Below are 18,916 nucleotides of genomic sequence, written 5' to 3' on the forward strand. Positions count from 1 at the left end.
GCTGTGTCTCTGCATTCATTAGAGCATTTCAGCCAGAGCCAAGCCTCCAGTTTCCCCCTGGAGGGCACTGAGGCACATCTTTAGTCCTGAGATCCCTGGTACTCAGGGCCAACGCCCCCGTGCACAACCTCCTGCGACAGGAAGCCATCAGTATTCCCAGCACAGCTCTGCAGTCAGGAGACCCGCATGAATATGCAGGAGAGAGGAGAGAGGAGAGGAGAGGAGAGGAGAGAATAGAGGAGGAGAGGAGAGAGGAGAGGAGAGAAGAGAGGAGAGGAGAGGAGAGAGGAGAGGAGAGGAGCAGACAGAAGAGAGGAGAGAGGAGAGGAGAGGAGAGGAGAGGAGAGGAGGAGCGGGGACGGACCGTTGCCAGAGAGGGACACAGGAGGGACGCCGGCCAGCTCTTCCTCTCCGGTGCCAAGACCATGCCCTCTCCTGTGCCCGCTTGCACTTGGCAGATGGTTGTACACGCATATCAAAACCACAGCCCTACAAACTCAATACAAATACATACAGTACATGTGTGTCTCCTGTGTGATGCCAATGGAACAACACATCGCTAACATGCGTCTCCTTCAGCAGAGAGAGAGAGATCAACATCAACATCATCAAGTTCACCGAACACCCAGAGGGTGCTTAGCTCTCTGTGGCCTAACCAGCAGAACCCTGAAGCCTGTCATTATAGGCTTGAAAAACACACTAAAACAACCAATAATGGTATTTTAACATTTTGTCTTTACTGTTGCATGCAGAGTGTAACTAAAACCATATACTGTCAGAAGACGCAAACAAGCATGGTCGTGAAAAACATATGTGCCCCGCACCGCACACACACACACAAAGACACTCACACGCACCCACACACACACACAAACACACACACACAGAAAACATCATGTGACTGGCATCTGCACTATGTATTGGAAACAGGATCTGGCTGAGTGGCGTGGCTCCACACATTTGTTTGTGTGTGTGTGTGTGTGTGTGTGTGTGTGTGTGTGTGTGTGTGTGTTTGTGTGACTGTCTTTGTGCGTGTGCATCAAGCTGCCAGAGGAAGCAGGAGGGGGCATCCATGCGCCACTCATCTGGGGTAGACTTGGCATATGCACACAGACACACACACACACACACACACAGTGATATAATGTGTAAATGATATAATGAAAGAGAAAGAAAGAAAGAAAGAAAGAAAGAAAGAAAGAGAGAAAGAGAGAAAGAGAGGCCCAGGATGCTCTTCCTAACCTCCTGCTAAGACCTGCAGCACAGACAGGGCCACACAGCGGTATCCAGCGTCCACCCCTCTGGCCAGACGGACACTGGGCCTCATTAACGCGGCCCAGATGCGGAGGAGCATCTTTAAACTGGGGAACCCCGCGCGCCGGGCGCCTTAGCTGTTGACAGCGCCAGCCAACAGGCTAAGTGATTAACCTAGAAACTGCCAACTTCAAAGCATTCTGCACTGCCAAATAGGCATACATTCCTTACCCCCGAGACACACACAAACAAACATACATGCAGAAACTATGTTGCCACACTGAGGCCAAGTCTGTACTGGCCAGAGTATTACAGTTACTTGTATCAAGTTAGAGTTTCTGCATCACTTCCTTTGAACATTAAAAACCTTTTATGAAAGCTTACACTGTATGTAAATATCTATGCGTTTAACACGTGACAGAATGTGAGCGGACAAATAAAGTAAGAATATACTGTCGTTCAAACCAGCCAAGTGACCTATATTTTTCCTCATAGATTTACAGACAGGCTTGGCATGCTTGACTGAAAGCCCTCCAGTGAAACAATGTCGTTTAGAGGAGCTGGGTAGTGAGCGGGAGGTGGAGCCTTCTCATGGTGACAGCTTCAAGCTGTTTGCCTTTAAAACCCCACCACTGTGGCGCAGTGGAGAGGCTCCCCCAGATCCGACAGCTGTGACAGCCTTTACACCTTTAAAAGAGCGCTCGCCTCCACACACGCCAAGGAAAGGAACAAAATGACACATCTGGCCCCATAGTAGCTTCTGCTGCTGCCTAATTACAAATGTAGAGAGAAGACTCATTCACATCGCCAATTAGAGGGTTGTGATAACGAGATTCAGGATTAAACTACAAGGAACACATGACGGGATGTTTGTTTGCATCCCAGTCCTAATTGCCCAGACTCTAGTCCACACAGAAGGGTCGCTGGATTGCAAATCACCACTGGCATCACACCAAGACAGTGTGCTTTAACTGAGAGGACCTGCCCATGCCTCGCAGGCCCACAATTAATGAGTGCTGAGGTCTGTAATGAAACCAGAAACACTAGTGTTGCACAAGCCCTTCCCCAAACGCCCTGCTTTCTCTCACGTTCCAACCTCCGGCTTGATCGGTAAAAATTGTGCAAAACCTGGATGACTGAGCATCATCACACTCTGGTGACACAGTTGTGTTTCAATGGCTGTCACCAAAAAGGTCCCGAGCCCAAAAAAAAAAAAACATGGCTTCAGAAACAGCTTTTTTTTCCCGGCGGTTATAGAGGAGCCAGATTCATGCCGCAGTGGCTATTTAAAAGCCAGGGGTTGAATGAATGCAACAGAAGTACAAGCGGGAGTGTAGGCTGCAAATTCATTATGAAAACAGCTCCTGGTTCCCCAAAGCAAGCAAATGAAATGCGGCGTGCTCTAGGCCAATTTCTTTTCGTCAGGCTCTGCGACTGTTTTTTTTTAAGAAGAGAAAATGTAAAAGGGTGTGTTGAGCTTCGATATTTTTCATTTCATATTCTCTCCACAGCTCCAAAGGCCTCAGGGTAAAAGGGGCCCTGCACCTCCAATCAATAGCAGCCATATATCAAAACAAGCAAATGGATGCAGGTAATACTTTTAATTTTCATTACTGAATCAATGCAGCGCATTTGTGCAATTGCATTTCCAAGGCCGCTCAGTGTGCTTGCTCTACGGAGCACAACAAACACATTGGAACTATGAAGCCAACAAATGCACAGAAGCATAGCTTCCTCATCCATGCCTGCAAGAGCACAGATTAGACAGAAGCATAGCTTCCTCATCCATGCCTGCAAGAGCACAGATTAGACAGAAGCATAGCTTCCTCATCCATGCCTGCAAGAGCACAGATTAGACAGAAGCATAGCTTCCTCATCCATGCCTGCAAGAGCACAGATTAGACATCCTCAATCCCTGCCTTTCTTTAAATATACACTCCAAATGTTATACTAGTGACTTTCATCTGCATGAGCACAATCTACTGTATGCCTTCCTGCATACACATTTCCACTTCCTCCCGTCAGTATATTTAGCAGCACGTCAAATATGACAGCGCACTGGATTAGCTCTCCTGCTGAATATACTCTGCAGGAGGAATGAGAAAGGAGCTGAAGGAGATGGCTGCCTTTATCCCCACATAAAATAAAACCTACGGCGTCCATCAACAGACTCCGCAAATACCTACGGAGGCGTGCAGTCTGGCCAGGCAGGACGGGGGGGTAGGGAGAGGAGAGGAGAGGAGAGGAGAGGAGAGGAGAGGAGACGACAGCGATCCGCTCTCCCCAGAACAAACACACTCACTCTCATCTGCCCGCGACCTTGAAAAGGCTCACTGCTGCCTCTAACGATCCCGTGGGAGTGTGTGCTGCCGACAGAACCTAGCGGAGCACGAGGTGTGGCCATTTTGGGGGTCACTAGCACAGCTTCATTCATAAACATCACCTCTGAGTAAACATAGTGGGGCCCAAGGGCAAATGGAAAGTGCTGCACTAAAGGTCCCGTTTGGATTAGGGATCAAGTGCACTGTTTACCTGGTGGTCTCAAAGCCTTCAGTGACTTGGACTCGACAGGATTAATGTTTTCTCACTGTCTGGTCAGACCCTATATACAGCCTGACTCAGTGACCAATCCTCTGCTTCCCAGGAGTCAGCTGACTGCTCCCTAGACAAATCTCAGTAGCCAGCAGAGTGGCTTGGTTCTCGTGTCTGTCAGTGAGGCTACACTGACGGATGTTCAGCCATTTGTCCAGAGCCCTCTCAGGGATAACCCTCTGACAGCAACCAAGCCTTCAGAGCAGAGGAGTGAGGCTCGGATCGGCTTTCACTGGTTGCCATGCTTTCTCCAGCGATTACGCAATTGGAGTTGAAGACTGCTGACACATACAGTGGAATTCTGTTAATGTAATCCAGATTTTTTTTTTTAACTGGATGATAACTCTAAGAGCTAAAACTGTACGCTGTCTTTTCAGAGAGAATGCGTGCACACTGTGCAGGGTGACTCTGAACTCTATCCAACTTCAAACAAATGCATTTTATTATTTAATCATCAGAATATAATTCTGCGTACAGGAGCGGCCACCTGTTCAAAGCTCCCCTGACCGGACAGCTGGGCGGCCCGTGTGAGATGTAGGCACTGGGGCCAGGTCCGCTTTGATAGCCTGTCTCCTCTGACACGGGGTGAATAAGTAATCTCAGTCAGCTCTCCTCAGGGGGGAGACAGGAGTGCTGAAGTTGCCTGGAGTTCATCCAGGACCCGGGTACAGAGTCTCCTTCAGAGCACTACTCTCCCAGCCAGAGAGAGAGAGAGAGAGAGATAGATAGATAGATAGATAGATAGATAGATAGATAGATAGATAGATATAGAGAGAGAGATAGATAGATAGAGATAAAGAAAGAAAGAAAGAAAGAAAGAAAGAAAGAAAGAAAGAAAGAAAGAGAGAGGGATGGAGAGAAAAACAGGGGAAAGACAGGAGCAGCAGAAAGGAGAAGGGAAAACAAGACAAGTAGGGTGGGGAGTAGAAGCTATTGAGCATAATTTGCCTTTCACTTCTGGATGGAGGGATAAATCCTGGCAGAGAGTTTCATTTGAATCGGCCTGGAAGATAAAGTGAGGGCTGATGTTATAACCACATAAATAGAGAGAGAGAGAGGGAGAGAAAGAGAGAGAGAAAGGGATGAGGAGCCCTAGGACAGAGCAGGCTGCTGGCAAAGCCTCTTCCCTCAATGTGGAAGTGATTTGAGCTGAGATCAGCTCTCTGCGAGGCAGCTGCAAGCTTCCACTCAATCAGCAGAGCAGGCAGCAGTGGACTCTTCATCACCATTATCATCACCACCAGCAGCAGCACAGGCAACAGCAGAGCTCCTCTATCTGCTCCTACCCCCACAGAGAGCGAGGGAGAGGGAGAGAGGGTGAGAGGGAGAGGAGGAGAGGAAGAGGAGGCATGGGGAAGAGGAGAGGAAGAGGAAGGAGGTGGTGTCACTCCTCTGCAGTACACCGTTCCAGTGGAACCTGAGCGTCTGCTCTCGGTTTCTCTTCCCCGTTTCCCTGTGTTGTGATATTTATGATATAAATGACGTGATGACATTCACACAGCTGGGCTGGATCTCGTGTTTTAATTGCTAACATGCAGAACAGCCCCACACATGGGGATGTAGGGGGTGAAGAGAAGGAGAGAGAGAGAGAGAGAGAGAGAGAGAGAGAGAGAGAGAGAGAGAGAGAGAGAGAGAGCTCAGGAGAGAGAGAGAGCTCAGATGAGAGAGTGGACCTATTACGGAGGGAATAATGATATGATAAAACACACACAGGAATCAAATGTGAAATTAGGCCCTCCCACCAATGTCTGTCTAAATAAAATGGATGAACAGACAGCTAAAATCCAGTCAGAGTGCTTAAGAGTTTATGTTGATGCAGGTGTATGTACACATATTGACAGATACACAAGTAGACAATTTTAAAAAAGAAAGTAAAAAGAAAAAATATTTTTATACTCACAGTGTAGAGTTCGTTTGTCACCTTCACCAGCTCTTCGTGCATCTGGATCCCGATATCTTTACTCTAAAAATAGAAAAAAGAAGTATATATATATATATACAGTATATATACAGTATGTGTGTTATGTGACATCTAGTGACCACAGGAAGAGCCACTAACCTCCTGTACAGTTAGAGTGCTGACAGCTCCACATTCAACATAGGGTGCAGATGAGCTAGAATAGCACATTACAAGTGCATGAGGAAACCATAGCACAGACTTACTTTAGTTACTTTAGCTTTCCTCTACACCTACAGTAGCTGCCTTCTAAGCAGCAGCTCTGTGACAATGCTACAGTGCATGTGTGCTGTGTGTGTGTGTGTGTGTGTGTGTGTGTGTGTGCAGCGTGTGTGCGTGTGTGAGTGTGTGTATGAGTGTGTGTGTGTGTGTGTGTGTGTGTGTGTGTGTGTGTGTGTGTGTGTGTGTGTGTGTGTGTGTGTGTGAGTGTATGAGTGGTTTCATGTTTCATGTGAGTGTATACCACACCAGGCCCCCCCCTCCCGCTCCACTCCTCCTTTCCTGTCATTATGGGGGTCTCTATGTTTAGCCGGCGCTTTGACTAAATGTCAATCCTCTCATTACAGCGGCACACATCTGCTTGGTTCTGACTGACAACACCCTGTCGCGCCTGGCAACCTCGCTACGCTGCGGGGGCGGGGCGGATGGATCTGCTTTCTGCGCCTTCTCTGCAGACACGTAGGATGCAGAACACAAAGCATGAAGCGTCTCCTCGCGCGCTGCTAGAGGCCTTCACTGTATCAGTCACAAGAGCACGGTGACTGCAGCATCAGAACTAGCTACTGAGAGAGGGCCGGGCGGAGCTCCACAAACAAACTTCAACACTTCTGTCTCTCAGCTGAAAGAGTCAAGAGGAAGGACAAGTGCACTCTTCACACCTCCCACGTAGGCAGGGCACACTCACACACACACTCACACACACACACACCTGGAGGGCTGTGAGCAAAGAGGTGAGAACAAGACACCCTAGCAAAACTGCACTGCATGTAAGACAAACAGCACGTCGTGGGAAGGTGGCAGCTACAGAGAACTTGTGCCTTCCGGAAAGTGCTAAAAAACAAAATAAACAAACTAATGAGAATGTGCGTGCACACACACACACACGCACACACACAAACTTCAAACATTACATTAGAGAAAAATCAAGCTCATTGTCATGCCATCAGGTGGCCTGTCTGAGAGAGCACAGAGATGGGCACAGAGATGGGCAGAGATGGTCCTGGCCACAGCATGGCAGCTGGACGGGGAGGGCGTGACACACACAAGTGTGAAAAGAGTTCCGTTCTGTGACAGAATGGCCGTCTGCCGCCCCACTTCACATCTCACACCACTCGCCGGTCACTCAGCACTAATGGGTCGTGCGGCCCACAAAGAATATTTCACAGGGTGGTTTACACTCCTCCTCCACCATCCATCTCTCTCTCTCTCTCTCTCTCTCTCTCTCTGAGCCCCTCCTAGACAGGCTCCATTTACACCAGAGCATTTCTCCCCCTCCCCTCCTGCCATCAACAGAGATGTATTACACCCTGTACTCCCACAGAGCCTCTCTCTGTACATAAATCATAATGGAGCTTAATATGCCCAGATCAATACAGCCCACACAGCAGTGCTTCCAGTCTGGGCTCTGAGCAATGTTTATGGATCAGAGATTATCTCTACACACACACACACACACACACACACACACACACACAAAGAACCCCCTAACACCTAAGGTATATTCCCGCATCCAGCACTACCAGTAGTTGCATCATCCGTTGAGGCTCATTTGGGGTGTCTATGGGGAGCTGCCGCAGCTCCCTTGATATGTTGAACAGCACCACCCTTTCCCAGCATGCAAGCCCTGCGCAACACTGACGCTCCGTAACCACCGGGCCTCTCTGATCTCCCTGCCCCCTGTGTGCTCGTATTCCACTCGTTAGAACACACAGTAGTAGGAGCCACTGATGTCGAAAGTTCAATGAAATATCAAATGAAATCAGCCTAGAAAGAGAGAAGTCTGGAGCATTTGGAAAAGGGGGTCACACTGAGCGTATGGCATTTGGATGGTCGGCTGGCCGAGTTGTCAAATGCACTGTGGAGAGCAAAGAGGGCTGGACTGAGCCTACAGGGATGAGGTGAGGAGAGGAGAGGAGAGAGAGAGAGAGAGAGAGAGAGAGAGAGAGAGAGAGAGAGAGAGAGAGAGAGAGAGAGAGGGGAGAGGGGGAGGAGGAGAGAGAGAGAGACAGAGAGAAAGGACAGCCCTGATGCAAGAGCCAGCAAGAGAGAGAAAGCAATAATGCTAGCAGAGCACTTAGCTCTGTTACTCTCATACAGAACTGTATGGTGGCCTTACTGAGACATAGAGCAATGAAAAGTACACTAATAAAGGACTTTTTTCTACTATGCTAAATGAGTTTGCTGAAACACCTTAGCAGACCATAGGTACTACAATTTCCTAAGTATAAGATGAACCCTATATAAACTGCATGACAGTATTTTATGCAAATAGAAAAACCTGCATTGACCGCACACATGTATTCACTGCAGTTAATTAAACATTATATTACTGTGTCACAAAAAACTACATTCCATTTATTGTCTACGGCAGGGGTGTCAAAGATACAAGTAGATTTCATACCACCCCCCCCCCCAGATGTTTTAGGTTGGAAGGGAAATTAGACATTACCATCCAGTTGTCTTTGACAATGTGTTATAAAAATATCTCTTTGATATTACAAACCATCCTCAGGAAGGAAGATGCAAACAAAAGGGAAAATGTGGTTTGCTGCACCAACAATTACATTATGTTGGCGTAACCATATACTCTGGAATAGAAACAGACTTGAAAAGTAGGGTGTTTCAAGAAGGAAAGAGCATCATATGACAGCGGTATATGACAAACATATGTCTTGTTTTCTCATAAGAGGGTGTGGTAAAGGAGTATATCATCAAACAGTCTGATACCCACAGAATAATGATATTGACCATGCCGGTCCCTACAAGGTCTCATAGCAACAAATCCGGCCCGCCGCCTATTATGAGTCACTCATACTACTCACTTGAAAGATATAGACCCTTTCAACAATAAAAACAAAAACAATGCTTGAACGTTCTATTTGGGCCCCAATCTACTTCCTCTGCATTAAGATAACATATGGAATGTTAAAACGGAAGTCTTGTGGGGCCAACTATGATGCTGATAATGGAAAGGGTCTATACTGTATAGCCCAAGTCACTCATAGAGGGATAAAACCTACAGAGACGAACTGTTTATGTGTGCACCACAGCTGTGGCATTTAGTGAAACAAAGACAATCAGAAAGAAGAATGAAGATCTATAGTCTGCCCTGTGTATTAACCTCATAGCTGAATACATTTCGCAGAATCGCTGTATAAACCTCGGTAAATAGGCGGGAAATTACAGTATGGGCAAAGCATAAATGAAGGCCACAACCCTCAAAAACAATGTTTAGGTGCCTGACTGATGCTTTCAACATGGACAGATTGATCCCTTTATCAGAGACACACTCGTAAAAGAGGCATTTTTCCCACGGGTCAAGAGGCCATCATTACCATACCAGCCAAACTACCCGGCCACTCTAAGGCCAGTGCAGTGGGGAGGTACAGCTTTAGCCAGGGGCTGCACAAGCAAAGCTGAGACACGGTATGTGCACTTGGATACCCCAAGACTGTGCAGTGAGTATGGGTTATTGGGCTGTATTACTGTGCAGTGAGTATGGGTTATTGGGCTGTTTCACTGGATACCCCAAGTGCAGAAGAAGAAACTGATAACTGCCCCACTGTTTGTGCCTGGTTTCTTCCACAGGGGGTTGAGATATGCAACACTTTCCCCCACCACATCCACCGTTGGATGAAAATGTGAGAGGGCTTCATTTGATGCACCTTTCCACTCATTTACTGTGGAATGTGCGTATTTATTTATTTCCGCAAAATGAGACAGGAATGCAATTAAGAGTTGCATTCATTTCCTGCAACAGGAGGGAAGTCGGTCCAGGACATATTTCTCTGACAACGTCTGAAGAGCGACGCCCTCAGCCTCGGCCGCCTGGCTGCTCCCGAGGCCCGTGATTGGCTGACCGGGGACTCTGGGCAGACTGGCTGCGACAGTGCGAGACGCGGGGTGGCAGACAGGGCCTCACCTCCAGGAAGCAGGGCCAGGTGAAAACACGGCGCCTGTGTTTGGCTTAGACCTCAGCCATCTCTGCTATGTGCTGACAGCGCTCCAAACACAGCACACCGAGGCCTGGGTGGTGGTGGTGGGGTAGGGGGCAGGCCTGGGCTGGACAGAGGGGCACCCTACAGCAGCAGCAGTAGCAGACCCTCACCAGACACAGACACACACACACACACACACACACACACACTTTCACCACCCAAGTTCTACATCTCTCACACACCCTCAAACAGAATCACACATTTTTTTTCACCACATTTCAAAGCAGGAAGGCTTGTCCCAAGCGCAAGAAGCAACTTGATCACCATGAGAACACATCCAGGCAGACTTGCATCTCAACAATGACTTCATTCTTCCAAACAGCCCAATAACCCATACTTACTGCACAGTGAAACAGCCCAATAACCCATACTCACTGCACAGTAATACAGCCTAATAACCCATACTCACTGCACAGTGAAACAGCCCAATAACCCATACTCACTGCACAGTGAAACAGCCCAATAACCCATACTCACTGCACAGTGAAACAGCCCAATAACCCACACTTACTGCACATTGAAAGACTGACAACAAACTCAGCATAGTTCTTAGTCATACCATGTTTGTAAGTCTGCAAAATCTACTCCTAGATGAACAAATGCTCTGAAACAAACAGATCATTATGCACTCTTGTTACACTAAGGGTGGCCTTGACATTTACACAAAGGAGACGGTCAACATATTTCCACACAGAGCCCACTGACCTTCTTGAAGAGCCGGATGACGTCCTCGGAGATCTGGGACAGGCGCACGATGACGTTGTTGATGTAGATGTCGTTGAGGGTGGCATGGTCCCGGCTCTCCCGGCGCGTCTGATTCAGGACCAAGTACCAGCAGTTCACAGAGGACAGCAGGTGCTGGTCTTTCCTGAAACACAAAAGGATTCAGAGGGAGAACGTTAGAAGTGTTCGGGCGCTGTAAGCTGTTCACAGGCGCTCAATAGCAGAAAAAAAAAAGAGGTAAATATGTTATTTTACAGCCCAGGGATGTTTTACAGAGTGACATACACAAGCAGTCTCATTATATTTACATCTACGACTGGAGTTGTGTTCTGACTGTTTTCAGCCCTTTGAAGTGTACTGCTCGACAAAAGGGAAGCTGGCACGATTCCAGCCCACTGCTCCCTACTCAGACAGAGGAGGGAGGGTCCATGTGGACACAAGGTCTGGCCGCCATGCTGCTGATGGCGGTGGGCAGCATACGGTCAGCAGCCCCCTCCCCGCCTAGCCAACGGTCTGACACCACTCCATTGATTGCTTAATTCCTTGACGCTGGTTGCCATGATGACCCCTGAAGGGGGAGCGTCTCGGCTTGAAGCTAATCAGCTTTCGAGGCTTTCACCGTCGGCCGCCGCCCGCCTCGCTCCCTCCCTCTCGCCTGAATGTTCATCTCACCATCTCAACGCACATCAATCAGGCAGCCCGAGAGACAGATCAACATGGAGACCAGGGAGCTGCTTGGATGTCAGGCTGCGAGGGATGCTGATGAGATATCAGATGGAGATGAAGGCCAGTGAAAGTCAAGGGATGTAGGGAGGACATCAAAGCTCCTCCACATCAGCACCACCACCAGCACCACCCTTCCCCTCACCCCCACCACTCCCCATCATCCCTCCTTCGGCTAGGGCTTCTGCAGGGCTAATCACCTTTAATGAAGCTCATATCAGCTGGCTCCAGCACTGAGCTCCTTATTAGGACCACTCTAATCCTCTCTAAATCCCAACGCAGACACACAATCACACACAAACACGCAAACAAAGACATACGCCTGATGCATTCATGGCTAGTCATCACTACATCAGATCAGACCAGACCAGACCAGGACAGGCCCCGTCTGATCCAGCCCTGCAGGGTGGAGGGGTGACGCTGAGGGATGGTGGTGGGGAGATACCCAGCAGCCTCTTGGCTCCAAACACTGGGCTGTGTGCAGCAGAGAGGGCTGGCAGCCACAGAAGCCCTTCCTGAGATACGAGTCACTGCTGTCAAGATTAGCTCTGCTGACCTACGGTGCCATTTCACTTCCATTTAAAAGGAAATGGAGAGGGACAGAGAGAGAGAGAGAGAGAGAGAGAGAGAGAGAGAGAGAGAGAGAGGGGTGAGGGGGGCAGGTAGAGAGAGAGGGAAGTGGAGGGGGGGAGATGTCACACTTTGGCCCCTCTGTTCTGAGGGACGAGAAGTAAAGAAGTGAATGAGTCTCCACAGAGAGGAGAGAGGAGAGGAGAGGGCAAGGAATGTTATTCTGCTCAGATGAATCTGTGCCTTCAAAACGGCTAGATTGACTGTAAGGCAAATGTCTCCTTTCAGAGTATGCAGCTCTCTGGAAATAGGTCATAGTCACTACACAGCCCCCGGCCACCAGGCCCAGAAACAGAAACAGATTAGGCCAATGAAAGAAAGAAAAGGAGAGAGAGAGAGAGAGAGAGAGAGAGAGAGAGAGAGAGAGAGAGAGAGAGGCATGGTTGAGAAATAAAGGATGGAGAGCTGACAACCCTCTCATGTCCTTTATTGCTCTCTTGCTCATTTTCACAACTTTTTTTCACCCTGAAAGGGCATTGTAGATCAAAGGAGGGGATTATATGTCTCCGTCGAATTGGGAATATGAAAATATGTAATTGAATTGTGTGGTCTGACTTTCTTCTATTCTCTCTATAGCAAGGCTATTTTATTCTCATGAAAAGGAGAGGAATTAAAATGAGGACACTGTTTAGAAACCATTGTAAACACGCTCCAACCAGTGGTCTCCTGCAGTAGATTCTCCTCATTGCAATACTTCACCCAATGCTACAGGCCTCCACACATTATCATTGTGAGGGGACCCTGTCTGACACCTCATGTTTTCATACAAGCCTTGATAAAAAACATGTGTTCATGCTGTAATTGTATTACTGTATTGTTGTATTTTGTTTAAAAACAAAACAGGAAAAAGAAGAAAAAAAAGCATCTCTGGCCATAAATCCCTTTCAGAACACGGAGATGCCAAAACGTCAGCCTTAAGCGAGAGGGGATTACAAACAGTCGTGCTTAAAGTCTTCGCCTCACTGCTAGCCTGACATGTAACAGACAACGTGAATGGGTCAGCCTTCGTCCAGCAAAGCTCCCCATCTCCACAAGCGCTGACCACACAGCTCTTAGCGGTGTAATCCCACGAAAAATAAACACTCGTCCTGCTTATTCAAATAAAGTCAGCTGTTCTGCGTGACCGGAGCCCTGAGGCCAGTCTCCTGCAGCTCTCCCTCTCCCTGCTCCGCTCCTGCAGGCCCTACAGTGGACACGTGCCACGCAGAACCGCCCTCTGGGAGGAGGAAGTATGCGCTTTGACTTTTAAATGTGTTTACGGAGTTTTCTTGTTGCTAGTAAATTCAGACTCCTCGAACACCAGCGAGGCGCTGACTAAGACTGGTTTCTGAGGCAGAACACACAACACAGAGCGATCCAAGCTTCCAATGATGAGCCGTGGAGGGGGGGCAAAAGGCTCCGGTCTTCCCGAAGATGAACGTATTCAAATCCTCAAAAAAAACAGGATATAAAAAGAACGTGAGCTCTATATTTTTAGCCACTGTCCTCATTAGTGGCAACTGCAAAGGGTTGAGTTTCCTTTGAACAATATATGAGCGGAGACTTCTGATAGGCCCACGCCTTCTTGAAAGGCATCTCTGGACTCGGCCTATATGAAGTCTGTGCACTGCTTAATGTGAGTGCATGAGAGAGAGAGAGAGAGAGAGTGTGAGTGTGAGTGTGAGAGAGAGACTGGTCATGAGACATGGCAGGTCTGCATGGACGCCCCATGGCTGGAGCTTTCTCTCTGGCCTTCAGCAGAGTGCTGCTGCAGGTGAATCTGAGCGAGTCCCTGGGGAGGAGGATCAGTTTTCACAGGAGTGGAGGACCGCCGCCCTCACTCACTTGGCCATCATTAGGATGGAGCAGGAGGAGGCTCGCTCTGTTGCTCTGCACGTCCCTGGTGGCCTGGCTTGGGGGGGTTGAGGGTTGAGGAGGGGAGGATCACTCTCCTCTTTCCTCATTGGTCAGAAATGCAGTCCTTCTGATCTAGCCTCTCCAGCACTCTTTGCTCCTCTGTGCCACTTTAAAGGGCTCCACAGAGAAGAAACAGCACTGGGCTTCTGAACGTATGTGAGTGAGGGGGAATACATGTAGAAGAGTGTGTGTGTGTGTGTGTGTGTGTGTGTACATGTGTGCGGTTTTGTGGATTCAAAAGACACCTAATCCTTTTTCCTACAAGGCTGAATGAATCCATATTGAGAGGTTTTCAGAGCTACACGCACCCGGGCTATGTGTACAACAGGGTGAATGTAGGTCTGCTGCACCTTGGCCACAAATGCTAGGACTGGCAATAACTTAACATGGCTGGTGCAATTGCAGAAAATCAAATACATAAATATGCAACAAAACCTTGCAATCACACAGAGGCTTCCGACAGCTTCTTAAATGAAAAGTCTACATTAGCAAAGATGCTGCTTTACTTAAAAAAAAAAATAAATAAAAAAAACTTTAATCCACTCAGTGGTAGTTGGCACCGGCTTATCTGAAGGGGACTGAATCAAAGGGAATATCAAAGACGCAGGCAGTGTGTGTGTGTGTGTGTGTGTGGGGTAGAGACCCAAGCGTACACCGCCAGCTTGAGCAGTTCAAATGCATTTCCTGGCTTTCAAGCGGCAGACTCAATGCTCTCGCACTGGAGCAGTCATTTGCACATCTTTCAGCAGACCCCCTTTTTATTTCAGAGGTCTACTGCTGCCAACATTTGATCGCAACCAGCTGCAGACCTGCTGGGCCAGACCAAGAGTGTGGTGGGGAGGAGAGGAGAGGAGGGCTTGGCACTGCCTGAGACACACACACAAGCACCACAAAATCACACCATAGGCTGGGTGGTTTGGTAGCAGTGAGATGGTGATAGTGGTGGTACTGACCTCAGTCAGTTGGATTATGAACGAAGCATGTTGGGAGGTAGACGCGCGCGTGTGTGTGTGTGTGTGTGTGTGTGTGTGTGTATAAGCTGAAAAAGCTGGTTGTGACAGAGAGGGCTTGGTCCAGGAGTGTCTCTGCAGGGACTGGGCTGAGACCGCGAGGCTGCAGACCGCAGCAGCCAGGCCTGAGGGATGAGGAGCGGAGGAACCTTCAGGTGGGAGGATCATCTTTCCTTTAATAGAGAGAGAGAGAGAGGAGGGAAGTAGCAAGACTGCATTTCATCAAGTGCCCTCGCTTGAGTTTCTTTCAGCACTGCCAGGACCATCTCTTTGATATTTGGGGAAAAAAACAACATAGAATGGAGCCTGGAGTGTGCCATGTAATGGAAAGCATATCTCACAGCCTTGTGCACATGTTTACCTTGTGCAGGACAGAATGCACAGTTATTAGGCCTGTACACTACAACATTGCTTCAACATTGCTTCAGGGCGGTGGTAGTGTAGTGGTTAAGGAGCTGGGCTAACGTGCAGTAGCCTGAAAGTTGACGGTTCAATTCCCGGCTTCTACCGTTGTCCCCTTGAGCGAGGCACTTAACCCCAAGTTGTTCCGGGGACAATGTGATCCCTTGTAATATAGCTGACATATGTAAGTCACTTTGGTCAAGAAGTGTCTGCTAAATGTAATGTAATGTAACTCGCATACGATGTTTAGAGTTCTGTTGGGAATTAGGAGAAAGTCCATGTCCATATGCATAAAGTTATGATTAACATTGTGAGATGGGGCACATTGGGCACATCGGCCCTGGCAGATGTCTGTGATTATCAGTGCTCCACTAGTTAAAGAAAGTGAAACTGATCCACTCCAAAATAGAATGGTTCTTCCTTGGCCAATGCTCCACCTATCCAAGCTTCATGAAAATAGGCTGATTCGTTTTAGCACAATCCTGCTCTCAGACAAAACAAAACCATAACCTCCAAGGCCGCTGGTATTTGATGTTCACATCAATAATATCTGCATTTGTAATCCTTCAAAAAGAACTGCAGCACACGCAGAGCACATGTCAAGAAGGCTGCCTGCTGCCCTTACAACATAGGTATGTTGCATCCTTACAACATTTGTATGTTGCAAAAGACATAGCTTGCAGTGTGTATTAGTACCAATTACTATAACCACTAATTGTGCAATAATAATAATTTGCAATAAATAATTTATGTGCTAACACAAGGAAAACATTTATATGAATGCAGCAACTTATATATGTGTGTGTGTGTGTGTGTGTGTGTTAGTGTGTGTGTGTGTGTATGTGTCGTGTTCCATCACCAAGCTTGTGAAGCATTCCCTGCCGGCCAGATTATGCTTTGCAGGGACAATGGACAGATGAGATGTCTGGCAAATGAATATCGATAAGAACACCAAAAGAAGAGTGTGTGTGTGTGCATGTATGTGTGCGTGTATGTGTGTGTGTGTGTGTGTGTGTGTGTGTACTCCTGCTGTATAGACAAGCTGGAAGAGTCTGCTTCGCTGAGATAGTGAGGAAGCTTAAATGACCCACTGCCCCCTAGAAAACACATTCATTCTCACACAAACAAACTCACACACACACACACTCTCTCATATCTCACTGCAGCAGGTTACAATTCTAAGGGAATTGCACACAATCCTTTCAAATACTCGTGGCTCTGCTTTTCATATGGCTCCATAAGTAAGGTGCTAAGCCAGCTAAGGTGTAGCAGTGTGGTCTGACGATGGAATTTTGTATGGACTTGTTAGCATACTAATATACAATAATGAAATTCATTTTCAACTATAATTTAAAGCTTGACTCTGAAACACAGGGCCTCCTCAGTCTGTGCACAGAGTGCAATACTACAAAGGACAGAGTCTGGCCCTCAGCCTAAAGGCATTATGGGAGTTGTAGTTGTGTTCATCTTGAGATGTAGGAATTCTGTCCAGCAAGACCATGACCCAGAACAGTGTGCACCATATGGTCCAAACATGCTTATGAATTGGGTTTACAGTAAGGCATATTCAAATTAAAACTGTAGGACTTAAATATTTAGTTTAAAATCTGATGGCAACAGAGAGAAAACTGCCGTCGAAGTGGCTAAAGACTTTATTTATAGGCCCCAAGTCTTTAACTGGACGTTCTGTTACACATAAGTGGGCAGATATTTATACTGTCTCATTGGGTGGTTCTTAATGGTGTTTAAAGGATGTCAGCTCAGTTCCTCATAGATGGGGACCTGCTCATAATCAAAGTGTCACACCTCATTGCTATCAGAATGCCGATAGCCATTGTGGTAGACCGCTAACTGAGACTTCAGAGCTCACAAAATGTCTGCTCTCTCAATATGCAGCTTGGCTCAGCTCAGCTTCAGATGACAGGCGCACGGCTCAACGCTGATATTTATACGAGGGTTTAGGGGTCCGGGAAAGACACTGTCCAGATACAGACGTCGTTTCTCAGGGGTCAAGAGGCCAGGGTCCAGGCGTGTCCGCAGATAAGTAAGTGTTCTTCTCCTTAAGAGGATGAAGAGGCAACACATCCCAAACACACATTTCAGAGAAGAGTAAAGGAGACATCCAGAGAAAAGATGCAGACACGCAAGTGAGACTCAGAGAGAGACAGAGAGAGAGAGAGAGAGAGAGAGAGAGAGAGAGAGAGAGAGAGAGAGAGAGAGAGAGAGAGAGAGAATGTCAAAATGAACAAAGAACCCATATAAAAGAGATGAGAAGAGAAGGGCAGACATTTTAAAAGAAAGAGACACTTGAGAAAAAACAACAGAAATGGATACAGAGTGAGAGTCAGAGTGTGAGAGAGAGAGGGGGAAAGAAAGAGAGAAAGAAAGAGAGAGAGAGAGAAAGAGAGAGAAAGAAAGAGAAAGAAGAGAGAGAGAGAGAGAGAGAAAGAGAGAGAGAGCTAAACAAAGGACATGCAACAGCAAAAGCTCCAGCTTGTCGGCATGGTTACGGGCCGGAGCACACCCAGGGGGCTGCTGCAGCCAAGCAGACCGTCTCCACTCCAACAGCTGGCCTTAATTACCCCAGCCAATCCCGCTGCTCGCTTGCGCTGCTGGGCCTCGGTAAGCAGAGCACACTGGCTGCCACAGTCACTCTCCGCTCCGCTGGGCTCCTCAGCCTCACTGACCGATGGACTCCTGCCTCTTTGTTCCAACTTCACTCCTCCAACATGCTGCAGTCAGCCTTGACCAGCACACTAAACTCTGTGATCAGCTATGCGACCTTTTCATTAAAACTACTATACCATTATAGTACACTAAGCCACTGTGTTTTGTGAAGTGGCAGGCCCATTGAATTGCCATGCAGACAATATTTTGAGTGAGTGTATGATTGTGTGTAATGTAGCCGTTAGCATACAAGGCTACATTAGCATAATCCATCTTCAGAAGCACAGGGCTGCAGTGCTGCAGTTTGGGAAGAGGCCGCAGCTGCTACTACTGCTGAGAACGCAGTGAGCTGGCCGGCCGTGGCCATTGATGCAGCATGGCATTGTCCGTGGCTCATTTATCTCTGGCCGGCCCAGTGGTAGTGCTCCCGCTCCCGATAGCCACCTGCCCATACTCCACTGGACCTCAACCGGTCTTCCACTGGTCTTTGGCCAAACTGCAGTGTTAGCAAGGAGGCACCACTGTATTGAGCTGTATTGACTAGTTGGTTGTTTTGTTTTGTAGTGCACAACACGCAAAACAGACTCGATTAATCACTTACATGTGCTGCAAATGAAGAATGACTGTTTGCTATAACTCTGCTGGGTGGAAATACATCACTTTTTTTTTTTTTTTTAGAACGCCATAAGAAGACGTATGGCGTTCTAAAGCACAAGCTTGAGCACTTGTATGACTGTGCAGGCCGATGCATGACCACATCCATATGTGCATATTCCCAGCAACGCAACCTCAGAGAGAAAAAAACACAGAATTTCACAGCCACACAAATAATTACTCATTAAAAG

The 18,916-nt window shown here is 47.7% G+C and overlaps 1 protein-coding gene across 1 annotated transcript in view; it reads right to left on the reverse strand.

Annotated features, from left to right (window-relative positions):
* The window catches only part of srgap3 (SLIT-ROBO Rho GTPase activating protein 3), a 76,192-nt gene that overhangs the window by 33,699 nt on the left and 23,577 nt on the right, over nucleotides 1-18,916 (reverse strand). Inside the window, 2 exon segments of the mRNA XM_048254940.1 lie at nucleotides 5,747-5,809; nucleotides 10,726-10,888. Coding sequence (XP_048110897.1) covers nucleotides 5,747-5,809; nucleotides 10,726-10,888 — 226 coding nt within the window.

The sequence above is a fragment of the Alosa alosa genome, chromosome 10 (assembly GCF_017589495.1).
Source record: "Alosa alosa isolate M-15738 ecotype Scorff River chromosome 10, AALO_Geno_1.1, whole genome shotgun sequence".
Classification (NCBI taxonomy): domain Eukaryota; kingdom Metazoa; phylum Chordata; class Actinopteri; order Clupeiformes; family Clupeidae; genus Alosa; species Alosa alosa.